This window comes from Glycine max, chromosome 6 (genome assembly GCF_000004515.6).
Source record: "Glycine max cultivar Williams 82 chromosome 6, Glycine_max_v4.0, whole genome shotgun sequence".
Classification (NCBI taxonomy): Eukaryota; Viridiplantae; Streptophyta; class Magnoliopsida; order Fabales; family Fabaceae; genus Glycine; species Glycine max.
The window spans coordinates 47,507,114-47,534,827 of record NC_038242.2 but is presented as its reverse complement, the minus strand read 5'-3'; the positions used below and the strand labels follow the sequence as shown (position 1 = coordinate 47,534,827).

The 27,714-nt window shown below is 30.6% G+C and overlaps 2 protein-coding genes and 1 non-coding gene across 7 annotated transcripts in view; 2 read left to right on the top strand and 1 right to left on the bottom strand.

Moving 5' to 3' along the window:
- The first annotated feature begins 1,182 nt into the window (after nt 1-1,182).
- LOC100801738 (putative E3 ubiquitin-protein ligase RING1a) lies at nt 1,183-7,983 on the top strand. Of its 2 annotated transcripts, none has more exons than XM_006582251.4 (10): nt 1,183-1,548; nt 1,631-1,655; nt 3,134-3,192; nt 5,513-5,594; nt 5,767-5,887; nt 5,976-6,017; nt 6,430-6,927; nt 7,019-7,126; nt 7,397-7,618; nt 7,703-7,983. In XM_006582251.4, exons 1-10 carry the CDS (start codon nt 1,371-1,373, stop codon nt 7,727-7,729), a joined length of 1,362 nt encoding a protein of 453 aa, XP_006582314.1. In that variant the 5' UTR covers nt 1,183-1,370; the 3' UTR covers nt 7,730-7,983. The 2 variants fall into 2 exon arrangements, with proteins under 2 accessions (XP_006582314.1, XP_003526270.1); XM_003526222.5 differs by having other exon boundaries at nt 6,424-6,927.
- A 2,650-nt stretch (nt 7,984-10,633) lies between these two features.
- LOC100801192 (protein TPX2) lies at nt 10,634-15,815 on the bottom strand. Of its 4 annotated transcripts, none has more exons than XM_006582249.4 (18): nt 15,486-15,815; nt 14,465-14,547; nt 14,288-14,386; nt 13,830-14,210; nt 13,650-13,748; nt 13,421-13,540; nt 13,170-13,322; nt 13,006-13,068; nt 12,801-12,881; nt 12,556-12,711; nt 12,341-12,472; nt 12,131-12,214; nt 11,917-12,036; nt 11,666-11,832; nt 11,426-11,534; nt 11,258-11,317; nt 11,073-11,167; nt 10,634-10,974 (listed from the first exon to the last, which is right to left on the bottom strand). In XM_006582249.4, exons 1-18 carry the CDS (start codon nt 15,646-15,648, stop codon nt 10,857-10,859), a joined length of 2,283 nt encoding a protein of 760 aa, XP_006582312.1. In that variant the 5' UTR covers nt 15,649-15,815; the 3' UTR covers nt 10,634-10,856. The 4 variants fall into 4 exon arrangements, with proteins under 4 accessions (XP_006582312.1, XP_006582313.1, XP_006582311.1 ...); XM_006582250.4 differs by having other exon boundaries at nt 12,556-12,708; nt 14,465-14,550; nt 15,486-15,809; XM_006582248.4 differs by having other exon boundaries at nt 14,465-14,550; nt 15,486-15,808.
- A 10,291-nt stretch (nt 15,816-26,106) lies between these two features.
- Nucleotides 26,107-27,714, top strand: part of LOC100800650 (probable protein phosphatase 2C 58) — a gene marked incomplete at its 3' end in the record, with an annotated part of 2,727 nt that continues 1,119 nt past the window's right edge. The window contains exons 1-3 of the transcript XR_005891896.1: nt 26,107-26,263; nt 26,908-27,150; nt 27,483-27,714. The exon at nt 27,483-27,714 is cut by the window's right edge and continues 15 nt beyond it. This is a non-coding gene — a transcript (probable protein phosphatase 2C 58). The remainder of the gene's footprint in view (nt 26,264-26,907; nt 27,151-27,482) is intronic.

Here is a 27,714-nt window from a genome sequence, read left to right as displayed (position 1 = left end):
ACTTTATTTTCAAGAACACGTTTGGTTTGCGGTTAATATTATTATAGTTTGTGTTTCAATGCAAATCCAACAAATAAAAGCAAGAATCCTGATCCACGGACAAACTAACTTTTGTCTCAAATGTAATTTTGCAACAAAAAATCAAATAAGCACACATGATATCAAGTTTAAAGAAAGAACATTTTAGAAATAACCTTATATTTTAGATAAAATTGCATTTTTAGTCCTCTAGTTTATCTCCCGTTTCGGATTTGGTCCCCTAGTAATTTAATTCACGAATTTAGTCCTCCTATTTTGTAAAATTGTGCAATGTTGATCCCCTAGGCCACAATTGGACGTTTACTGTTAACAAGTAATGTCAACTCCATGAAAGATGAAATGCATTGTTGTTTCATTGATCAATCAGAACATGACACGTGTCATTTATCATCCAATAAAAACGTGACAAGTGGCAATCAACATCACTTGTTAACGGTCAACGTCCAATTGTGACCTAAAGGACCAACATTGCACGATTTTATAAAATAGGAGGATCATATTCATGAATTAAATTAATGGGAGACCAAATCCAAAACTGAAGATAAACTGGAGGACCAAATTTATAATTTTGCCTATATTTTATTTAGAATTAATAAAATTAAGGATTACCTAAGTTTTAAATCCTTAAACTTTTCGTAAATTTAATTTTTAATTCTCAAACAAAAATTTAACTGGTCAAAGGCGTCTCAACTTTTTAAAATTTAACTTTTAGTCCTTAAAGTTTTATTTGACCGGGCAAGGTTCTAAAATTTTTTTAATTAGATTTTAATCCATAAAATTAAAAAAAAATGATTTTTAATTCCTGAAATCTCATTAAATAAATAAAAATAATGAGTCTAAACTTTTATTTATACACTAAAAATTTAAATATTTAAGAACCTTGACCGTCAAATAAAAATTTAAGAAAAAACCATTAATAAAAAGATTAAAAGATGTTAACATGTCAAACTTTTATACAGAGACTAAAAATTAAATTTCAAAAAATTTATAAATTAAAAACTTAATTAATCCTAAAATTAAACGATTTTAAATAATTTATTTTTGTTATACGTATGAGTCTATGGGAGTAATAATTATATAAAATTTGACATCTATCTTGGTATACTAGTCTAAGAAAATAAATATAAATTTGACGTAAAATTCACCTAATTAGTTCATCTCATCACACGCTGCTACAAGAGAGAGAGAGAGAGAGAGAGAGAGAGAGAGAGAGAAGCATCGACACCAAAATCGCGAATCTCGTTCATTGTTGTGCTTCCGTTTCGCGTTGGTGATCCTCCTCTCGCTGCTCTCTCCACCACCACACAGAGTGACTCACTCACCAAATAGCAATGGCTGCTCAGAAGCGTTCCTTCCCTGATGCTCCTAACGATAACAACCGCCACGCCAAACATCACCACGAAGAAGCAAAAACTGAAGAAGAAGAAGAAGAAGAAGAAGAAGAAGCACAACAACAACAACAGCATGATGAAGAAGAAGAAGAAGAGGATAATAATTACAAATCAGACGGTTCGGCTTTGTTTATCTTTTCGTTTCTTCTAGATTCTTCTATTTTCTTCTTCTTATCACTTTTCCTTCTTTCTCTTTTCAGATTCTCCTCCCGAAGACAAATCCGAGTACTCTCTCTCTCTCTCTCTCGCATCATATATACGCATTAATACTTACGAGCTTCTACTTTCTCTTCCGTTCCGTTCAGTTCGGTGTTGCCGTTTTGATCCAGCTCGTGTCGTTCGAGCTACGACGCACGCACGCACGCACGCGGTTTCTCAATTCCCCCCGATTTGATTCGTAATCGGTCGTTTGCATGTTTCGATTTTTGTCTTCTTCGTGCTTTTGCAACGCCTTCGTTTTTATTTGTGCCGTAGGTTTTGAATCGTAACTGTTTTTTGCTCCGCAACGTTAATTAGCGCTGAAGATCTCGTTAAAAGTTGTTTTGGACTGTGTTTTTTTCTATCTTGAACAGAATAACATTTATCAGTTTTGCCTCAACCTTGAATCGTAAATGTTTTTGCTTAGCAACGTTAATTAACGCTGAAGATCTCGTTCAAAGTTGTTTTGGACTGTGTTTTTTCTATCTTGAACAAAATCGCATCCGTACCTTTGCGTCAAGTTTTTGATTGATGATAAAAAAAAGTGGCTATAGTTGATCATGGGATTGCTTATTTATTACTTGTTCCTATCAATAGTTTAGGTTATGCTCATAGATTTTACTACGAACAATTGCATGGTGATTTTGTCACCCTAACGTATTTTAGTTGGGTGAAGAAAGAAATGAATCAACGCATGGATCCATCCACGAGTTATTGTGTATTTTAAATTATGGGGAAGGGTTTCGTGTTTCATGTTGAGATTGGGAAGTAATGATTCAGAATGTCATGGTGACGTATATGAGGAGCAGGATCATTATTGCAAACTAAAATTAGGTTTTATTACTCATGAATTCTTTGTTGCAATGAGGTTAGTTTTGTCCTAATACAGATGTATCAATTAAATTAACGAAGGTAATGTTGTCATAGATATGTTCGTTTCAATTTAAAGTTTGTGTCCATTAATGACTTGTTATATATAAATGTGCATTCAATATCTGGAATTCTTTAGTCGTAATTGTTACGAACATTCTTCAAAAGACTGCATCGCTTTTTTTTTTTTTGAAGGGTAAAAATGTTGCTGATAATTTAAAATAAGAAGCAAACCAAAAATCTCAAATGAAACATTGACACCATGGGTATCTGCAAGACTGCAACTTAAGTTTGAAACAGCATTTCTGCCCCTTTCTGGCCTTTTAAGTGGCTATGCCTAGTGTTCATGAAATTTTTTCTTACAAGCTTATAGCAACTTTAGAGAATTTATATGATCAAGGAAGGCAGTGGGAGTGGTCACTATCCAGTATTAACTACAATTAAACTATTAAAAAGCTGCTGAATTTACCATTGCACTATTAGCTATCATGTGGGTGAAGATTTTTGTGACTACCCGATCCATATATACAAGCTATAGACTGCATTATTTAGATTTCAGATTTGGAATATTAGTTTTGTTTTAGCTATTAAGTTTATTTATATAATAAAAGCGTATGCTCTTGCTTTGTTTACAGATATGTGTTTGTAGAACTTCTGGAAATACGCAAAGAAGTCCAATGTCCAATTTGCCTAGGTATGTGCTTGTTTTTTCTTGTTTGATAGTTCTTGGCAAAACTCTGTAATTAAATTATATATGTGTGGATTTTTTATTGCAACTGTTGGTGCGAAGAAGGCCACTGGAGGCATCAGTGATGAAACTAGATTGCATAGTTTAGCCTTGTGAAAAACGGGTAGAAGGAGACTAAGAAGAACATTGGAGGATATCATCAAATGGAATTTCATGGTGAACCTGATAATTTGGTTTTTGACTTAGCACAATGGTGTTATGTGATGTATGTAGCAGACCTCATCTTGTGGGATAAGGCTATTATTGTTGTTGCAATTGTTGGTGCATCATGCTAAACTGGCATTCCATATATTCCATTATACTTTTACTTAATTGGAAACCATGTGTGTCCAAATGATTTATCCACAACTACTCTATCATTTATTTCCTCTCTTGACCCTCACAATAGGACTGAATCATCTCCATAAAATCATGCATTGTGACATTGGCTCTTGGATATGCTTGATATAAGCACATCTAAAACCAAGGTAAAATGAGGCTCAAAGTTGACCCTTGTTGTATAGTATAAAGAAGAGATTAGTATGCAAACCTCAACAGACATTTTCTTTCAACACACCTATTTCAACACCGCTCTCTTCTTTGCTAGTGCTGCTTTTATGTTTTATTTGAATGAGAGTAGCTGGTAGAATATGTGTGTGTATAACAAATGAATATCACTCTATGGGTGGTTTTGGATAGAAAAAGCAATTTTATGATGAATTCTTTTTTATGCTATGTTTGGTTGGGTGAAAAGAAAGTGAGGAAGGAGAGGAAAGTTTTACATTTGAATAGAAGTGGACAGAGGAATCTTGATGATGATGAAACTCAGGGGGATTGGAAACACCGACATAATTTGATTTGTCCCATTTACAGGTGATTTAGTTGTTTTTTGCATCTTTCATTCCAAATCACTTTGTAGTGGAATTGCTCCCTACTGCCACTGTACTACAATTTCTGTCTCTTTCAAATCTCTCTTTCCAAAATGCAAATATCTCGTGTGATATAAACAGTACCCTGGAACATTTTATACAAAACCAAAAAGTGTGGATTCTCCACTAATAGAGCATATGATGGTAGCTCAGTTTATTTACACTGTGGGCGCACAGAAGTGTCAACAAACTGCAATTCTGATACAGCTGAATATGTACAAGAGTGTTATAGAGTTCATTAGGAAGTTAATGATTGATTGGTCAGTTAGAAACATCTGTCTGCTTGTAACAGCTCCTATATGTACAAGAACTACACATGCTCTGTACCAATCGTAACAACAATTCACTGTGATCATTTTTCTTTTAATTCTCTGTTTTCTCTTGCTTCCTACCATTTTCTCTGCAACTAAAAACTATAATTTTGTATCATGTATGAGCTTGTTTGGACCCCGAGCCATGTCTTACACCATCGTGGTTTGTCTTGATGAGAAGAATTTTCTGATTCTGAAGCAGCCAATTTATGTGGTGGTCAATGGTCACTGATTGTTTTTTTTTATTGGCAACAATCACTGATTATGATGATTGGTTGTCGATTCTGATATTCATTTGTAGTTTGCTTCAGTTGTGGATCATAATCTTGGCTAAGTCAGGGATGCATATCATATTTGGGAGCTGCAAGATTAGCTTTCATTCTCATGGCTTCTGCTGTCATTTTCTAATTCTCTACCCAAGCGTGTCATTTGGGTGTGTGCTCTCATGGCAACTGCATGTGCTAGTAGATTCACAACTTCAATTCACAGATGTGTGTGAAGTTGTGCTAATTTCTATGGGAGCTTCAAAACACAAAAGAAAGGATCTCATTGTGCTTCAAGGATCTGGAACAGTGATGAAATTAGAAACTCTAAATTTGTTACATAAAATATAAGAGGATGATTATCGTTGCAGCAGCTCAAGTTTATGAGTGATTAAATGATCTCTTAGTTGTGATTACACCAATCTTTTGAAATGCATATAACTGTATTGAGTCATGATTTTAAAATAAAAATTCCAAAAGATTCAAGATCTTGATACAACCTGAATAGATAAAAAAATTGGAAACTTGTTTCTATGAACTAGGCATCCTAGTCTGTTTGAAGTATGCAATTTTGTATACTCTAGATCTAGTGTTTGTATGTCAACCATAATGTGACTGCCCATTGTTTTTCTGCACCTATAATCTTAATTATGGTTTTATTAAGTAGTGCTGGATTATCCTTGAAGGAAATTTTAAAATCTGCAACTCATGCTATGCTCAAGTTTTAACAAACATCCTGTTTGGTGGAGATATAACCAAGTATTTCTGATGCTTACTCAAACAGGTATTATTAAGAAAACACGTACTGTTATGGAATGCTTGCACCGGTTTTGCAGGGAATGCATTGACAAGTCGATGCGACTAGGGTAGGTCACATGAAGCTATTCCATTCAAGCTTTTTTTCTTCCTTCTATTTAATTAATATACTCCTGATAATTGTCAGCCTGGTCTTCATCTTGCTTATTTTTGTGTTTATAAGAAACACCATAGTTGTAATGACTATGTGAAGCTAGATTTATAATTTATGTATAATCTCAGGAACAATGAATGCCCTGCTTGTCGAACACACTGTGCCAGTCGTCGTTCTTTGAGAGATGATCCAAACTACGATGCCTTAATTGCAGCTTTATATCCTAATATTGAGAAGTATGAACAAGAGGTATAAATCACTTGTTTTGTACTTAATATTTAACTGAGCTGACATAAACTTTCACAATATTTAACTACTTATACCACACTTGCTGCAGGAGCTTGAATTTCGTGAAGAGGACAAGAACCGCAATAAGCAGGTGAATATTTCTTGATTTAACATTTTTAATTATGCTTCAACTTTCAGATGTATCATATCATGTGTATAATAGTCACACTAGTAAGGAAGGTTTCATCAGGAATGTGTTATTGACTGTATCACACTCCTGGGGTATGAAGGCTCAAATCATAGCTTTTGCTGGGAAACTTCATATAGCAGGCGTTGATGAACTTTTCTTTCTTTTTTGTTAAACGGTGATTTCTTGACTATCTGTGTGGCTAGTCAACCCCTAAATTCCCATCCATCAATTTATATTTACTTGCTGTTCAGTGTTATCCTTATTAATTTTGGATTTTTCAGTGGCCAACATTCTCTAAATTATCAGATCTTAGCATGTTCAAGAGTACTTCTGTTCCTGGTTTGTCATTTAATAGCTTTTCTGACAGATTCAGGCTTCAATTGCAAAAGTTGTTCAACGACAATCTGAAGCACTGGTTAAGAGACGTAGAGATACACCAGGTTCATTTGTGACAAGATCACAGCGCAATCAACGAAATGTTCTCTCTAGGAGACAAAACCAAGGGATGGATAATCAAGGATCTGAAGATAATGAGGAGGAAAATGACAATAATGAAAAGGACTCATCTTCCACAGATGAGCGATGTACAGAACTCAGGCAGAGAAGGCGAAAGAGGCGGACCAGAGGTCGTCCTTCTCAGCCCTCATCATCGACGGCAAGTCCTGATGGTGGATGCATAGAAAGTGACATGGACATAAGAATTTCTTCTAGACTGGTGTCAAAACCTCAAAAACTAACTTGGGGAAGGGGTGGTTTTAGGAGTCACACACGGCATGGCAGTGGCAATGGTAGCAATAGCAAAAGTTCCCGCAGTAGTCGCTTGGCTAAGTTAGTTGATTATCTCCATAGCTTGAATGAAAACACTGATGAGGTATTTGGTTACTGCTGAATCCTTCTTTAATGATGAATATATTCCCGTTTCAGTTCAGTTCAATTTATGGGTGCTATATTCATGTTTGCAGTTAGATGTCCATCTCATTCTTTTGTCTTTAGACAAACAAATTACACCAAGCTTGCAGCAGCCACACCTTTGCTGTCGGCCAACATTGTCTGTGAAGCATCTTTGTGAAGTGAGATTCTCTTGATCACTTGTTTCTGGCAATGATAGTTTGTAGTCAAGTTAATTTTAACAATGTTGTGACATCATTCATCAATACGCTACTTTATTGGTTCACATTTACTAGCTTAAGTTGTTGATATTCAGGCATTAAAATAAAACAATGCTTTATTAATATATCTAACAAACTCTTTTACATTCCTAATTCTCTCTTTCGTGGATGAGCCAAATTTAAGCATGATGATGATTTTGTAATATTTCTATGAATTCTTTTTCTGCGTAGTATGTTGCTCATCAGACACCTTTGCTGGTTGAAGAAGTTGAGATATTGGCAGTTAAAGGATGCTGCAGTACAGTTTGTGACAAGTCATTTGATGAGACTTCATCCTCTGATGAGCTAACTACGCTGGTTATAGATCCTAGCAAAGATGAACTGGAAACTCTGCAAGGGCATGAATCTCTGGCAGGGATTAAATCTAAATGCATATCTAAAAGGGAGCATTTGGTGAGTATCAAAAAGCGTATTTTTCCCAATATTATTGCTTGTTCAAGTATTGACGAAATTTTATCCTTTTTTCTGTGGTTTCAGATTCTGGCATACAGGAGGAAGGAATGAACATTATAGACAGTTTTGAGATTTATGAATGCCAGGGCTTATTCTGTACGTACATAGGAAAATTTTCGACTACAAAACTATATATAGTTAAATAATAATATGAACCTCCCGAAAGATTATATAGACAGTTTTGATATTTATTGATGTCAGGATTTATTCTGTATGTACATAGGAAAATTTTCAACTAGAAAACTATAGTGAAGTAATTTGATATGAACCTCCTGAAAGGTCATTTATATACAAGAGTTTGTTTCGACTTGTATGTAAGTTTGGTACATTAGGCTGTGCTGTACTCTCTAAAATTTATTACAGTTTTAGTTTTATTTATTTCCAATCACGCTTAACTTAAACTATCAAGCACTGAAATGGGAAAAAAAATAAAAACTATCAAGCACTAAGCAGAGGTCTTACATGTGATCAAAAGTAGGCTAAATTAGCCACGTAGTCTCTTAACTTTATTTAGTTTGGGAAATGATTTTGCGCTTCTTTTTCAAGTTGTGTAACTTATTTCATGAGATTCATTTACATAAAAATTATGGAGTTCAATTGACACTTTAGAAAAAAAAAAGGGGACAAATAAGCAAAAATTAAATAAAAAGCATCTTATGAGTGATTAAAAAATTGATTTTTTTCCAAATCAATAGAAGAATTGCTGATGAAACTTATTTTTCATATGATTTATATCATGTTTATGTCCCCTATTTGGTATGAGACCGAGACTCTGATTATTAGTAGGTTTCATAATTTTTATATAAATGAATCTAATAAGATAAATTATATGTCTTGAATCAATTTTTTAAAAAAATTATGTTCCAAAATAAGAAAAGGTATTTTAACAAGGATAACCATGCTATAAAGACATTATTTAAGGGATTGTTTTACAATTTTTGATAGTTAAATTAAAACTTAAAATAAAATTATGAAACTTCCAAAATTTTATTTAGATCTTTAATTTTATTAACCGTTATTAATTTATCAATAAATAGCAATTGTTATTTACCACTAATTTTACTAATGTGAAAAATTGACAACTAAAAAAGAGGATTTTTATTTTAAAAAATATTAAAATATCCTCTTTTCAAAAATTGCTTTTAAAATTTTAACGCATGCTAAAAAGTACTTTTCAAAAGTGTTAAAATCTTAATATTTTGGAAAGTATTTTTGATAATTCTTAATAATTTAACATTTTGAAAGTAATTTCCATAAGTGGTAAAATTTAAACACATTTCAAAAAGTATTATTCGGAAGTGTTAAAATTTTAAGGCTTAAATATATATTTTTTGTCTCTAAAATTTGGATCACTTTTATTTTTTATCTCCTAAATTTAAATTTATTATTTCTAGTCCCTCATTTTCAAAAAAAAATGTTCTTTTTAATCCTTCTTTATAAAAAAAATAAAATATTGTCATTCCAAAATGAATCTGGGATTTTTTTTTTATGGAAAGGGACTAAAAACAGTATTTTTTAAGACTTATGAACTAAAATAAATAAATTTGAGAGAAAAAAAACAAAAATACTCAAATTTAAAAGAAGAAAAAACGTATTTATGCAAAAAATTTACATTCCAAAAATGGTTTGCAGAAAAATAATATTTTTGAAATATATAAAATAAGTTTGGAGTGTAAATTAAAATTGCCAATTTTTTATTAAATAAAATGAATCTCATGTACAGATGTCCTATTTATGATATAATGAAAAGAAGTACATGTAATTAGGGATAGCAATGGATTTTGTTTGAGGATGATCTTATAATACTTCTTTGACTTAAATATAGTTTCGTTCTTATAATTCACTCTTATTTTTATTCTATATTAGTTTGTAATTTTTTTTAAAAGGTTCCTGAAATTTGTTTTTTTTTTTTTTGCATTGGTCATTGCGGTTAAATTTGTTTAATTGTGGCTAATGCAAAAAAATGTCGTATCACGAATGTTAGCAAAAAAAAATGTCGTGTCACGAATGCTAGTCAACAAGGACTAAAATTTTTTATAGGACTAAAAAAATATAATTTATAGGGACTACAAACAAAAAGAATATAATTTATAGGAACCAAATAAAAAAAATGATATATTTACATAGATAACAAAAGATATTTAAGTCTTACATTAAAACTTTACTTAACCTATTTAGTAGTCTTACTAGACGAAAATCTATTTATAGTCCTATTTGAAAGCCTAATTCCATATAGAGTGTCTAATAAACTAATCAAGGCTTTGAATATGAATTGGTCAAAGCCTAGAAAGTAGCCAATGACAAATAGTCTTTTGCCTCAAAATCTTGAAACAAGTCAAATTTATTTAAATCAAGTGTGGCTTGATGAAAGACAACATGGTCTTGGTGTTATGATTTTTTGGGTGATAATTAGATGATGATTTTTTAAGGATTATGATTTTTTGGGTGATAATTAGATGATGATTTTTTAAGTATTACACCATGAATTACACACACACATGTTCCTTGTAACTTTTTTGTCTTTTTAGTCACTAGTTACAACATGATATTTATTTGTTGATATCAGCTTTCTTAACAACAAAAGACAAATGCAAAATGTAATGAATAATTCTTAGCCGAAACTAAAGAATTTTTTTACAGAGATGAAAATAAAAAACAAGTACATTATAACAAAAATTACATTTTTTAAAGATCACAAAAAATATATTTAAAGCATACTTATTTTTATACCCGTTCTTTAAAAAATACTCATTTTTATGTCAACTCAAGCATTTATTTTCATACCCTATAGTCATGATAAAAAAACTCAACTCATCATCGATACATGCGTTAACAATAGGGTATGGAAATGAGTATTTTTTTAAAGACCTAAATGTAATTTTTATCGTTATAATTTTTTCGTGACATTGACATTATTATGAAAGAGAAATGGATGAAACAACTCATATGTAGACATTTTCAGAGGAATTCATAATTTAATTAGCATTATTAATCTACGAAAAATAGCACCATTAATGATCACACTGTATGGCTATAAAGTACATATGACCGTTAACTTGTTTTTCAAAAATATACATCAAAGAATTTAAGTATTACACAACACAACACCTTGGGAAGGGGGGTCAATGATTCAAGAGTTCTTGAACACTAATCACAAAGTTGGAACTGAAAAATTGAGTCATCTCATGTTAGCAGCTGGACTCGAGAACGCAGTTCCATTGAATACCTTCCGTCTTTCCTTTCTATGAAGTACACGCAAATTTGGTGACTTGGGTTTTGTTATGTCCTTTGAAGACCTAAAGCAACATGTGTAAAGATAATGAATAATAAGCATTAAAAAATTCTACAACGTAAAAAATGAAAAGCAAGTTTAGTTTCGGTTTTAAATGCATACTTTTGGGGACAAAATGGATTATCAAAATTAGGAACTGGCCTAGCATGTGGAACCATTGTCCTTCTCATCTGTTTCAACTCTTTCTCTTCCTCTATCTGCGTGTGATCAATGCTTACAATTGTCATCATGCAACCAATTTTAGTGGTCAAAATAGCAAACAGTAAAGTAACAAAGGGAAATCACACCATTCTTGCTGCTTCACTCTCTTCTCTGTATCGTTTGTACATCATTTCCTTTTCCTTAATCTGTAAAAAAAATAAGCTACTTGAGTACTGCGTAAAAACCATGAATACTTTTCTGAATTTTCTTTTCCTGAGTAGTAAAAAGAAACAGATATGGAATTTTTTGGTTACCCTTTCATCAAATTGTGCTCTATCCACTGCCCGATGATTCACATGTAAACTAAATTCCTGAACTTGGGTGAGGGGTTTGCGGACTTTCTCTGGAACGGGGATTGGGTCCCTGCATTTAGTAACATCCATGGGAAAAAAAATTAGCACACTTGTAGTTTTTGTCTAACATATACATATATATATATATATATATATGTATATATATTGCACATAAAAAAAGTCTTGATTGTTGTTGCTCACTCTTTTATGATTGGTTGTGCCTTGAACGCTCTCATCTGAGCCTCTTCTTTTTCCATTCTGCGTCTTTCTTCGTGTTCCTTTTGCATCTCTTCCTCGTGTCTCACCAGGCTCTCCAATTGGAATGGCTCTGGTCTTGTGCATTGCTTTGGTTCTGGTTTTGGTGGGATCTGCATATGATATCAGCGACTTTTAATAAGTTTTTCAGTTAGCAAATAGAGACGAAAGAAGCACCAATTGACAAAATTCTGTACCACAGGGTAATCAGTGGTGTAAGGGTATGGATTAGCCTTGGGAATCCTTGCGTTTTCCTCTTCCCACTGTTTCTGCAGAAGGTCCACGACCAGCTTCTTCTCTTTCTCAGCACCTCTTTCCTGTTATGGTTAAGAATGTTGGCGTTAGAAGAACTGGACTAAAACAGTGTTGCATTAAACACTTCAAATCTTCAACTAAGGGAAAGTAACGAACCTCTGTGTGGAGATGAAACGGATTTGGAGTCGTGTTTCTTGGGATTGGGTTGTGATTACGTGAAGGTTCAGACTTCAAAGAAAGCTGAAACCAGAATAATAAATATTACATTTCACCGTAAAAAAATGATAACAGGATTTAGAATCTTCTTATATTCTAGATTAGATTATTGAATCTTCTTTGTGAGCAGATACTTTCATTCTACACTACCTTGCCAAATAAATCAGCCATGGCAGCAGGTGGCGGAATCCTTTCGTCTGTGGCAAAGTGAAATTCTTGAGGTTCGGTAACATGTTTCTTGGTATGGTAGAATACTCCAATATCCCCTTTGCTTTCAAAGATCTGAAAGAACAAAATTCGTTACTTAAATGAAAGAATAAAATTCTTAGAATTGGGTAAACACGACTCAGTTGGCACTCTATTACCTTCTTATTTAGAGGTCTTGCCTTGAATTTAGGGATCTTTTCAAGCTCCTCTTGCTCTAATTCTAATGAGCTTTTCACTTTGGGTGGGCGGGCTCTTAGTGAAGTTTGTAGTAAAGGTGTTTTTGGTTCTGTAATATGATGCTTCCATGAACTCTGCTGTTTTTTTTTTATAAAAAAAATGAGTGACTATGGATCGAAGTGAATCAATAGTAGGATCAGTTGTTTGACTTGTTTCTAAAAGATACCTTATGAGACACCTCTGTTGAAGCTATTGAAGCTGTATCTGCATTCTGATGGGCCCTAGCCAAAGTTTCCAGATGAAATTCCTGAAGAAAATGAAAAATGTGAATAATTCAAAATACAACCCCATTTGGCATTTGGCACTTGTAGTGTAACTGTATATATATTGTAATTTGTAATTCAATCTTCTATTATTTGGTAATGGTTTACCTTAAACTCTGGTAGCTGTGGTGTACTTCTTGGAACGGGAGGCAAAGTTGCAGTTTGCAAAATCTAAAAAATAGAATAACATTCAGGTAGGAGAAAAGAAAAAAAAAATCTATGCACAAATAGAACAAAAATCAGGTAGGAGAAAAAGAAGAATAAAATAGTACCTTCTTATTCACTGGTCGAGCCTTGAATTTTGGAATTTTAGCCATCATTTCTTCCTCAAGCTCAGCACTACTCTTCACCCTAGGTGGGCGAATCCTCTGAGATGTCTCAAATTCAGGCTCCTTAGGCCTAGTCAATGTGAGTTTTGGTTTTGTCTGGATCAAACACATAATGAATATTTAGTAAAAATTTATTCAAACATGGTGTAATAAAAAGAAGAAATGGGGGTAAAAAAGTTGGATCCGTATATTACGTGAGAAACAAAGCTGGGCAATGACAGGTCTCTGGTACTAGATTGAAATTTTTTCATCATTTCTGCCATTGATACAAATGGTACAGAGGCTGGTGTTGTTGGTGTTTCACGAACATAAACCTTTCAATACACAATTCAATAAACTAAGTAAAAAATAAAACAGACAGCTAAAAATTTGGTACAGAAAGGATTAGATTTAATATATGAAAATTAAGGGCACAAAACAAACCTTTCTGTCCTCTTTGTTATATTTACTGGTGCTAGCAGACACGGTTAAACCCAATTTTGACTTATTATGAGGCAATGTCTGATGCTTGGCATTCAGTATCTGGAAAGTTAAAAAAGTAAATAAGAATATATTTCAAGTAAGATCCCAAAAATAACTTTAAACTGTGAAGATAAAAGTTACCTGTCTAGATTTTCCTCCATCCAATTTTTGCCTCTTAATGGCTTGATTCTCTTGGACCAAGTGAGGAGTCCCTGCAATGCTCTTCACTGTTGCTGACTTTAACTGAGTTTTTGTATTCGTGGCCATCTTCTTATTTTGTGTCTTCTTGGAATTAGTGGATGTGGCAACTTTTTTCAGTAGTGCTGGTTTTGGCGTGCAAGCATCTTTTGCTACTTCAACGAATGCTTCTCCAGATGAAACCTTTAAGCATGCACTATCTTCTTTATAATCATTCTCACTTCTTTCCTTGTCAGGGCAAGGTGCATCATCTTCCTTTACAGTAGTCACACACTGTGGTTTTATATTGGTTTCCAGAACTATATCCTCAACATTTGCTGACGTCTAGTAAAAATAAAATATAATCAGTCAAAGGAACCAAATCTATGTGCATGTATATCATCAAAATTGAAGCAACGTACCTTCTGCACTTTGTCAGCTTCATCTTCCTTTGCTTTGGTAGTCATGCTCTGTTGTTGTATATTGGTTTCCAGAACATTATCATCAACACTAGCTAACATCTATTAAAACAATAGATTATCAGTTAAAGGAGTCAAAATTAAAGTACATATCTATATCATCAAAATTGAAGCAAGTACCTTCTGCATTTTGTCAGCTTCATTAAAATCACACAAGGTATCCACAGTAATAGATCTACCAGTCTTGATTTTAGGCATGAATGCTGCTGCAACAACAATTTGAAAACCCAAAAAAGCTCAACTAAGTAATTCTTTCGTACAAAAAAATACAAACCAATTAAACTGTGTCTCAGGCTCAAGACCTTTCACTTTCTGAGACAACACATATATAGAAGAAAAATCACTAAAGCTTAGGCTGAGAGTCATTCCTCATTCACAACTCACATAACCACCAGACTCTTAAACGAGTTGTGCTGTAGTGGAAGAGTTGAATTTCAATTTTCTATTAAACAAATTACAGACTCCGATCACCTTCTGATACAACATAAAGAAGAAAAATCACCAAGAGTAGGCTGGTAGCCATTCACCATTCACAACATATATTTAACCCCCAGACACTTAATTGAACTGTGTGAGGGGTGAAAGAGTTGAATATCAATTTCCTATCAGACAACTTACACAGTTCGAAATTAAGCTGAGAACGAAAAACTTCAGCTTAAGCCAATAGCATAGAACCGCACGCAACTAAAATCCGAGAAGCAATTGAAAACAAAGCAACCTCACAAGTCACAACTCACAAGTTAATATACACTATAGGACAAACTAAAATAGTGAAAGAAAGAAGAATTCACACCATAATATCATCAACTATGTCTATGTCATTTAACACAACAATTTTTTTTCTCCTGTTTGATAAAAATGCGATCTCACATTGATAAAAAGTAAAACTAATAAGAAAATATAAATTCCTCCACTTCAATTCAAATTCCACTCTTCCAAAATTTCCGATCAAATAAACTCACCTACGAATCAGAACTTTCAGACAAAGAACGGAACCCTAACTTCTCTCAATTCTAATTCCTAACCCTAGAAACCTTATTATTATGATGATGATGATGATGATGATAATGATCACTTAGAACGCAATCTAAGCGAGTAATTAATGTGGAGTGAGAAAGAAAGAGAGAAAAGAAGAACATACGCGAAGGAGCGTAGGAGAGAGCGGTGTCGAACCAGAGCTCAGCCTTAAGCGATTCCTCATCAGACTCTCCTCTGACGAAATCGAAGAATCGCGGCGCCGAGAACTCGTAGGTGTGGTCAATCACGGTGGCGCCACCGCCGGTTTCTTCCGTGGTCACCGCCATTTTGATTTCCGATTATTATTAGGGTTTTTGTTTCCGTTAGGGAAAATTGAGGAGTGATTAATAAGAGAGGGAGAGAGAGCGTTTGTTTGTTTGGTGTGCTACTGGGAAAGGAAAAAGGATCGAGAGAGGGATAGTGTGTGTGTAATGTTTGGCTCTCGAGTGTAACGGTTACTTCTCTAACGGTCCAATTTTTTTGAACTTTATTATGAAGCGAACCGATTTGTGTGTGTGTGTGTTCTTAACGGCTATTTTTCATCAACACCACGCCTCAAACGTTGTCGTTTTAAGGAGCTGAGGAATCTCAATCGTTGCTGCATCTTTCTTCAGTGAGAAAAAAAGAGAGCATATGCCATCTGTAAAATTAATTAGAATGTACTCATAGTGTAAAATGTCATTCGATTACAGATTAGTATGTATAATAATTTTTGTTAACTTTTATAATACTTATTTTAGAAGTCAAATTTGAAATGATTTATGATTTTTTTTCTGAGTATTTATGATTTATTAATACTTTAGTGTTTATGATTATAAATGCATAAAAATTTAAACTCATAATTTATTTTTAAAATATAGCTTGTTTGCAAAAATGAGATCTGAGATTAAAATTTTCGATTTACTGATCAAATAAATGCGTGTGATATGCAGTTAAGTTTGTGTAATGAGGAAATCCAATTGCATTTAAAAAATTTTAAAAAATCGTTTTAGGATTAAAAAAAAGGTTAGATTATTTCATGTATTTCCGTACTTACTACCTACCTCATGATATTTAGATTAAAACAATTTTTAAAGTAGTTAAAAAACTAAGTTCAACCTAATTTAAAGATGACTGGATTTCTTAAATATGAATAAATAATATTTTATTAGAAGATGTAAAACTTATTTTGATAATTTTTATACCTAGAAAGAAAATAGTCTCTAACTAGTGATTGGAGATATCTTGGTAAAAAAGAAAACAACTGTTAGGTTTTAAAAAAATTTTAAGATTGAGATTTGGTTCTAATGTCAAAAATTTTGGAGTCACAACAATCATGTTGCAACCACATTTAGATGCAATATCAAGATCATGACAAAATCACATATGTGATTGTATTTTTAAACTTGTTGCATAAAAATTCAATCAAAACTATATACATGATGGTCTTAAAATTATTTAATAATTTATCCTATTTCACATCATTCAATTCTAAATGTCCCTATTAGTTATCTGATAACAAGAAAAAAGATATGAATGAAGGAAAAATAACAATAATTTTGATTCATTACTATTGTGTTATTGCTCTTTTTTTTTGACAAATATTTTTGTTTGTTTTTCCTTCCAAATTTGCCGTCATTCTCAACTTAATTCTAAAAATCAATTATAAAAAAATCAACAAAAAAAGAGTTACTGAAAAATTAAGCTTAAAAGACAAACAATCGTTGAAAAATAGGGAGATTGAGAGAGCAATACACTTAGATCAATGGTCAGTGGTAACATCGATAATAATTTGGCTTCATGACAAAGAAACACTCTTCATGGTCATTGAATTTAGAATCTAAGGTGTGTTTTGGATTAAAGTCAATCTCAATTGCAATTTCAAAATAAGTGTGAGAAATGATGATGAAGTTAAAGGTGATAACATATTTTGGATTTAGGGTTGATCTCTAATTAATGGTAAATCATGAAACCTAGTAGAATTTTTAGTGGTTGAAGATGACATTATTGAGACCGAGAATGGAAATTCTAGTTATAACGATAATTTGAGTATGGATGATAGGAAGAGGATGGTGAGAAAGGTAGTGACGGTAAAGGTTATGGAAGAAGGAAAAGAATAAGAACCTTTAGGTGCAAGAGAAAAGAAAAGCATTTTTTGTTTCTCCATTTTAAAATAGATATATTTAGTCCTTCAAATTAAAAAAATCTATAATTTTGGTCTAATTATTAATTTTGCCTATTTTTTATTTTGGTCCAATTAAATCCTAGACCTAACATTAATTTAAGATACCATCAAAAAATGATTTAATTAATTAAAATGTAAGAAATAAATATAGCCAACATTGAGAATTAGACTAAAATTATGAATTTTTTAAAATAGGGATCAAATATTTTTATTTTGAAATAAGATGATCAAATTACATGTTTCACAAAATAGGAGGATCCAAGTTGTATTGTATTTAAGAAAAAAAATACAATTAATGACAAATGGATGAAAAGAAAGATGACATTGGAAGTGAAAAATACGTTAACAATCTTGTATATTGTACAAGATAAGTATTTTTTATATAATTAAATTGATAATAAAGAAATATTTTAAATATATAAACATAAACTATATTTAAATGTATAATGAGTAGTTTAAATTGTGATATAAAAATATTTTTAATTAATGATAAATTTTTTTTATAAAATATTAAACGTTAGTTTAAAGATAAATATAAAAGAGAGTCAAGTGTTGCTAGTTGGAGGATTATCTCTAAGATTCGTTGCTTGATGTCTTCCTTTGGGTGAATTCGGGTTTGTCATATCTTTTGTGAAGGGAATTCTCGCACTAATATTTTGACAAACTTGACATATGAGTTGGAGAGCGATTATTTGATGTTACAGCATTCTCCTATTTGTTTGTAGGTGTTGCTTTGTGCTGACCTAATTGAAGTTGTTACTCCTTGTGTTAATTTATTTGTAGTTCTTTTTCTTTGGGCCTGTTAGGCCCCTTTAATATAAAAAATAAATAGTTAAAAAATCAATTATACAAATAAAAATTAAAACAAATTTGAGATAATTGAAAGAGATATTTATTTCACTGAATTATTAGATAAATGTGTAAAAATATAAAATATATATCTAAATATGAAAAAAAAAATAAAGTAGAAGTATTTAAATAAGAGAATAAAAAAATAAAAATGTCACTTTTAAATTATATTTTAATGTTTAATATAAGAATAAGTTATAGGCACTCAATATCTCAAATTTAATAAGTGTTTTGTTTATGAAAATTTATCAACCAAAGTTTGATCAATTGTGAAAAAAAATAGTTGGAATTGAATTATATGCAAAAGAAAATAAAGAATATATTTTTATTGATTTTTATACCATGATCTCTTTTAGAATGTTTGTTTCAAAGAAAAGAGGAAGAAATGATTGTGGGTGGAAGAAAAATATTATAAAATTTATTCTTTCCATGATTTGGAAACTCTCAAATAATAAGAGAAAGAAAGATAGAAAATTATAAAATTTGGCCTTCATTCTCATGGATATCATGGATCCTTTAGACATGTGTACTATTGCAACTAACATTACAATGATAAAAAGTCAATTAATATTTATAAAATAGCAAGTAACTATATTTGTCACCTATAAACATGATTTAAATGAATGGACAATAGTGAAAATGTAGCATTTAAGTAAAAAGAGATGAAAATCATTCAGTTTTTTAAAGTTATTCAGGCACTCTTCAGAAGATCACGTCCGTAATGGATTTTGTACAATCACAATCGTGGTTGGTTGAGCAAAATAAGTTATTACTTTATGGAGCGAATGACCAAAATTACATGGCAGAATGTATTTACTACTAAATATTACATTAACCGATTGTTTTTTTAAATAGTTACTTTATATTTTGTATATTAAGATGGTCTAAAAATTGAAGTTTGTAAAATAACAATAATTAAGATCTTTTTTTCTTTCTTAAATTTTACTTGTGAAAAAAAAATATACTAGATTTGGCCCTTGAATTTATTGAATGATGACATTTAGATTTTTTAGAGATGAAAAATTAAATTTTTATGTATAAATTTGTAAAAAAATGTAACAAATTCGTTAGTATTCTCAATTAATCAAACTGAATCTGGACCTATTTGTCATCTAAAAAAGTGTCAACATGTGTGTTACTCGATGCAATTAAATTGTCATCCGGTAAGTTTCATTTTTTTATTTTTCCCTTCTCATCCTTCGATTCCTCTTTCGCCCTCCTTTTTCACAGAATTTGATTACAAAAGTATTGGGGTTTCACCCAATGGATAGATACAAGAAAACATTCTAATTATGTGGCTCTCTTTTGAAAAGGTGTTCACAAAAAGGACTGATAACATGCTTCCATTATTAATGTGGCTTTGATATTATTTTATTTTTGAACATCATCTTTTAAAATATTGCCATGCAAGTTTGTCTAATTTGGATATCATTCCCTCACAGTTCTATATTTTTTGGCTGAAAGTTTTGACCGAGCTAGCACTCTCCTTTTGTACATAGGAGATTCAACATGCATGCAAGTTCATGAAAAAAAATAACTTTGCACACTCTTTCAATTGAAAAATAACTAAATAAATAAAGCCAAATAATTGAAAAACAACACACTCTCCCTTTAAAAGTGCTTTTATCTCTAAAGAAATTAAGATTTTATGGTTTCTAGAGTCTTTGACAGTATATGAATATATATTTAAACAAGTGCAGTTACTGTTTAAGGGTCAAGACAATCAATTATAATTTTTTTTTCTATAATGTTTTCAATTAAGGACTTTTGCCAAAGGTTGTGTAGAATTCATACTTTTAAAAGACCAAAGCATTGATCGCATGATCTAGTATTCTAATATTATAAACAATTGTATATAATTTGTATATATTAAGTCAAAAGATATTTATGTCTTAAAGACAAATCATAAGTCCTAATTATTTTGATTGGATGCAAATAAATATGAATGATAAAAGTTGTGTCTGATGTGCTATCAGATCTTGATTTGTATTTTTGCATTTGATGTTTGCAGACGAAATCTCATAAACACCATTCGGCGTAGCATTAAGTGTTATATTTAAGACCTTCATTTAATACTTTGCGTCTGAATTTTTTTTTTTTTTGCAGAAAACATTTTCTTTCAAAGTCCTATAAAAAATAAATAAAATCCACAATTTGAATGTGTTAATTTTCATCAAAAGACATGCTCTGTGTAACATTCCAAAAAATAATGAAAATATTTATAATACATACATACATACATATATATATATATATATATATATATATATATATATATATATATATATATATATATATATTTGACAAGATAAAAGATACATATATATAGTTTAGATAAGACAAAATATGATATTTGTTTTATCTTCTAATATTTTAAACACACTAGGTTATCTTATTTATATATAAGATAAATAAAATAAGATAAGATGAAATCAATAATAGATAATTAAGTTGCTAGAAATTAGTATAAATATAGATTAAAAGAATCAATGGACATCAATGGGAGAGAGACAGACGTAAAAACAAAGAAGAAGAAAGTGAGATAAAAATAGTTAAAAAAAAAAAGGAATGTCTTATTACTATAAGATGCATTATGGGAACATCTATTATAGAGGCTTAAGAAGGTCTTTAAGAGGTGAATAAAATACTTTCTTTTCCTTTAAAAGTGTCATGGTATATTCTTTGAAGATTATTTTTCCATAAAGAATTTGGGATATTCCAAGTATTTGAGATGGATTGTGATTGTGTGGTGTGTGTTTATAATCAATTGAATTGTGATAAGTTCTTGGTTGATTTAATTAATCAGGATACGCTTGATATCATGTTTTTGATATATAATTATTTGATAGTATGAGATTGAGTTGGTGCTCTACATTGCAAGTGGTTGAGGTAACTTCTTCAAGGATGAAGTATATCTCCACATGAAATTGAGCTGGTGTTTCACATTATAAAAATCGATGTTGTTTTTTGGTAAAACAACATCAATTTTTAAACAAATGATGGTCGGTAGTTTCAACATCAGTCAATAACTAATGTTAAAAGTCCTTAATAACTGATATAAAAAATTTATTTTCTAGTAGTGATTATTCTTGTCATTAATACTCATCATTTTTTCTAATTTTTTGTTAATACATTATCTTTCTTCTTTAATGATGAACATTTCTAGTATAAAAATAATCAATGCAAGAAACATTATAAATTGGGTCTTATAAAAAAAAATAAACATCATTTTAAACTTAAAACTTATAAATAAGAATAGAGAGAGTAAAAAAAAATAATAAACATAAAATAAGATATCATGAGACACAACATGTCAACCTCTAGAGATCCAATTGAATACCACAAATAGCCATTGATATTAATAAACATTATCAATAATTTTTATAAAAAATAAACTTAAAAGTTAAAAACTAACATCCTTACAAATCACTTATTAACCAATTAATAATATTTGTTTTGAACATCTCCAATAATAATTTTTTAAGTGAATTTCTTAAATTATTTTTTATGGTCTCCACAATATCATATCATTCTTAAAAAAAACTCATACATAATATGAAACTCCAAAAACTTTAAAAAACTCATACTTTAAATTTTATTTTAAAATTTCAATTAATCATGGTTGAAATAAACTAATTAATTCAAAAAATGATATTATTTACAAGTTGAAATAAACTAATTAATTCAAAAAATGATATTATTTACAAATAGTAATATTTTAATGATTCTCAAACGATAACAAGTGTCTCTCAAACATTTTAATTTTAATTTCATTTATTTTTTCAAAAAAATAATTTACTTTATTATATTTTGTCAACAAAACCATAAATAATGAGAGTTACACATATTTTTCCCAAACCCCTCATCTACCTCTCATATTTCTCCCAATTTTTTTCCCTCATCAGACCCTAGGCCCAATCTCATCCACCTCAACAATTCTTCTCTTCTTCCTCAATCTCATCGTCTCACTCTCACCTCCCTCAATCTCGATTTTGTTCTGCGTTTGTGACATTAGGAGTTTGACCCTTGGCATGGTGCAACAACAAACGTGCACAGACATGGAGACATAAGCTCCATCATATGTGTCGTTGTTGCATTTGTCAACCATGGAGGCAAGATGTGATGACAAAGGGAAAGGAACAGGTGCAAAAATGGTTTGAAATGAAGAATGTTCTTCTACATGGATGTTGTTGTTGTTGATGAATGATGATTCTTCTGTGTTGACATTCTTCTTCTATTTCATTATTTTTTCCTTTTATGGGTTGTTGGTATTTTTTGGTGTAAAAAATTATTTTTTTATTGTTAAAAATAGTTTCTTGTATAAGGAACAAATTTTCAAATTAAGGAACTTTGATTGTCATGCACATGTATTCCAATGCTCAATAAATTGCAAGAAAAGATTTCTCCAATTAAGACTTAAGAAACCTTTTAAGAAATTCTCACATTCTCTTATCACATTACATTAAGAATGTACTAATAATATATTTGAATAAAATAGTTTTACTTATTTTTCATAACATTTTTTATTAAAAAAAATCTTCTTTCGAATTTTCAGACATTAGTCATTTACCTTCAATTATTTAATTTTGCATACTAGTCAAAGAAAGGACAAATTCTTCAATTTACAAAGAACAAATAAAGGAGTATTTTGTACTTATCTAAATATACATGCTATCTTTATAATATCCTTGTGAATTGTCCAAGAATTGTCAGGTTAAATTGTGGTGGAAAGATAAAATCTCGTTTGAATGGCTACTCGATCTGTTTGTCATATGAAGTTTGACTATAGAAAAAAGGCAATGATTCATGAGGGACTAATTCATGAGGAAGGAAACTGAATTTCAAATGCGTACGGTGCTAAACAATATCTAGTTATCACTAAAATTGCTCTTTTAGGGAAAGTTTGACTTTTAAGACAAGATTGTCTAGGGCATATTTCAGAAACATAAGTGTGTGTTTAAATGAGGATAGCTAAAATTGATTCTAATTAAAATTAATTTTAAAATGATTTGATTTATATTTAGATGTATTTATTATAAAATTAAATTAAAAATAAAATTTAATATAAATTAAATTAAAAAATTAAATTTTGCGTCCAACTAAAAAAAAAACAATTTAATGCATCATTCTGACTTGAAGAAATGGTCGTCCTTTATGGATAAGTTATATTATAAGCAGTTATAGATGTGTTCGTATGCTTGACCTTGGATTTAAAATTTTAGACAACCTTCACTTCTCCTTTACTTTTTATTTAGAAAAAAAAAATGAGGTACTGGAAAATTTTCAGATTTTTATTTCTTGCTTTGTATAGAGTTGAAGGTATAGCAATGAGTATGTCATGAATTTTAGATGCTGAGCAGAGATATTGAGAGGGCGCACGTTGGATCGAATTCCTTTTGAGATAAGATTTTTTAATTAATTAAAATAATTTATTAAATTTTAAAAATATAAAAATATCAATATAATTATTATAATTTATAATTGATTTAACTTAATATTTTTAATTATTTTTGAATTCGATCTATTTAATTTATATTAAAATATTATTTATCTTGATTAATATTTTATTAACGGTAATTTTGAAAATTATATTTGTGTTGAAACAATAGCAATTGTTGACAATGTTCTATAAGCAAAATATGCGTAATAGTCGCTCAAAAAAAAAACATGCGTAAGGTAATTAATGTTTAAGGTAAATTACACTACCACCCCTTTTCACACTCAATATTCATCCTTTTTAACATCAATTTTCCTCCCTCAATCTATGTAACTGCATAAGGTAATTAGGAGACGATTGTGTTAAAAAGAAAAGTATATGATATTATGTTATTATATAAATTAAGAAAAATATCAATAAGTCGTTAGTCTTATAATAGATTTAATCCTTTTAAGTAAGATTGAGAATTTGAGTTTTGTAGATGAAAAAAATAAAATTAATAAAAGAAAATTTTATTAAAATTAATCAGAAATTAGTTATCAATAAAATCAGATAACATAATAAAAAAATTATAAATTAAAAAAAAAAGTTTGTACTAGATCAGTTGAAATTTTATTCAATCTCAAGTGTAAATTTGTCTTAATATTTATGAAAATCAATATTTTTGTTGGCTTTGGTTTATTTCAATGTTTATAACATTAAAGAACAAGAAATGTGTATTTTTAATCAAAATTAAATTATATAAATAAGTAGTTACAACTCAAATAAGATTGACTTCAATAAAAATAGAGTAATTAGAGAAAAATTAATAATTATCATAAATATTGTGTCAAAATAAATATATTTTATCATTCCTTAATACTAAACTTTATGAGAAGTAATCAAGTAATTTCCTAAAAGACTAATTAATGCACAAGTTAAGGCCAAATCTTGTTGGGATACTACACCAAACCCAATCCTTGACGAAAATAAGTTTTTGTCAAACTTTGTTTACCTTTCATTCGAATTCTAGATTAATCAAAATCTCTTAATTTTTGATAAATTGGAGGGTTAAAATAAGATTAAAAAAATTAAAAACAACATTAAAACTTTTCTTGTTATATTAATTATTTTAGTTTAATAATTAACAACATTAAAAATATTAATTATGTCAATTATTTTTTGTTATATTGTAGTATTTTATTTGCTTGTTCAATTATATTTAAATAAAGTATTAATAACATATGGTCTTGATTCCTTCCAATGATAATTGCCTTATGACATTGTCATAAGAGGTCGAATTCAAGTTCGGTACACAAAAAACTAAAATATTAATAAATAACAGTAATATTTAAAAACTATTGATTTCCTTCGGTCTGTCTGCACCTCTACTTTAGTTTGATGAGAGTGAGAACGTGCCAATATTATACAATTGTGAAACGTGGCCTCATAAAAAACAATCATATAATAGAATTTGCATGCACTAATCAATCTACCAGATCAATCACAGAGCAGTGATTTTCTTTCTTTTTCTCTATTAAAGTCACCCCTTTTGATCCATTCTAAACCACGTGGCTGCTTTTGATTGACTCAGTTGCAATTCATATCAATCATGCATGATTCCATGATGCAAGTTACAACCACCTCTGGGTAATAATTCAATAAAAAAATTTCCCCTTTCTCAATATTAAATTCCCTCTCACCTACCCAACAATCCCTTCTCTGCACATATTCATCACAATATATGTACCTATTTTAGTTTCCATAAAACTCACTCAATCAAAACAGCAGTACAAAAAAAAAGCTCAATCAAAACAAAAAAAGATGTCTTTAACCTCAGATTCACAAATATTATCACATTAACATTGAATATATATATATAATGAAAGATAATTTTATTTGAATAAACTATCAATTTATCACAATTACATGTCCAACACTCAAAATAATTAAAGACCGTGGATTAAGTCAGACTAATCTCCCGTTAACTAATCTACATGTTTGATAATATATAAAAATCAAAGTAATTTATCTTGAAGTTTTCGTTATCTCAAGCTTAGGCTTAATGGTTACTTCATGACTTAGTAAAACATAATGACACACAAATATCTTCGTTGCTTGTTTGTCATGGAGCTTTTATTTTTCCATTGATACAAATGGGAACAAAGATCCAGTGGGAAAGTTGATACTAAAAACATAGTTTGGTAAAACGATGTGAAAGAGATGGGACCAACTTGAAAATAAAGAAAAATCACGTCGGCAAGAACGCGGTCAAAGAACGTGGGCTACAAGATAAAAGTTGCGGGCAAGTCACGTGCTCAAAAGTCAAAGTTCCCTTATTTATACCCCATATCCTCATTTTCTGTCTCTCTGAAGTCTTGAATTTCTGAACATAGAACAACTCTTCACACAACACAACTTTTTCTAGCATTGTAGCATCATGACTGGCAAAGACATCCTCCATATAATGAAGGTAAGTAGAAAAAAAAAAAAAAAAACCCTGAATTCTTTTATGCAAATTAAGCATGCCAAATTAATTTACATATTTGTGAACTAGTCTAGTTTAAGTTTATTCATCGGTGTGTTTTGCATATGCAAATTCTTGCAATGTTATGGAGTTATCTTGAGGTTTCTTGCTTTGTTTGCAAGAAAATGCAACTAGTTAATTTGTTCTTTCAACTAGCTTTCTGAACAGTGCTTGATATGCTACGATTTTCTTTCAATGTCTTTTTCTTGCTTAGAAAGTATATATACAAAGATTTCATGCGATAAAGGTAGATTGGAAAATTTCAAATTTCAATGCATTGAATCAAATATGTGGAGATTCATTTGTAGCATCTGAAACTGATCATTGCAGACCATTCTTCTGTTCTCGTAGTATTAAGATATTTGATGTGCTGAGTTTTCAATTGGGAAACGAACCATTCACTTTGTTTTAGATTCGTATTCTTTTGCTCAAATGCATGACTTGACAGTTTACAATGTGGCAATTCAATTATTTTCCATTTTTTAAAATTAAAATTAGAACTCTACATTTTTATTTTTATTTGTTTTCAAACATGTTATTAGTTTCAAGGTCTAGCTTCCGTAAGTTTACTTTGATCATCATGTGTCTAGGTGAAAGCAGGGTTTGCACCACCAGACACAGGGAAAGGAAAAGGCAAAATATCAAAACACATCACACATGGCTTTCACTTGATGAAGGGCAAATCGGCACATCCTATGGAAGATTATTTAGTTTCGGAATTTAAGCAAGAAAAGGATAGAGAATTAGGCTTGTTTGCAATATTTGATGGCCACTTAGGCCATGATGTTGCCAGCTATTTGCAGAACCACCTTTTCCAAAACATCTTGAAAGAGGTAAAAGGTTACTTTCATAATTCATAATTTCATGTTACTTCATTTTGGTCACATTTTCATGAAAACTGTTATGGACAGCAAAACTTAGATACACTTCTTTAGGTGCTGGTCTCGTCTTTGATCAAAATTGAAGTTTCACCTTAATAATCCGTAAATGCATATATCTTTATTACGCATATTACTAAGGTGAAACTTCAATTTTGATAAGAGAGCAACGCTAACAAAATCTAAGGATCTGTATCTAAGTTTTGTCTAATAATGATGATAACATTCTTTAAGACCTGCTTCAAGTGATTCTTCTTTGACTCATATTTCTGTTTTGCTGCAAGCAGCATGACTTTTGGACTGAGACAGAAAGCGCGGTGAAGAGAGCTTACCTTGAAACAGATGAGAAAATATTGGAACAAGCACTTGTGTTGGGGCGAGGAGGGTCAACAGCTGTGACTGCAATACTTATTGATGGTCAGAAGCTTATAGTAGCAAATGTTGGTGACTCAAGAGCTGTTATTTGTGAGAATGGAAAGGCAAGACAACTATCTGTGGATCATGAACCAAGCAAGGAAA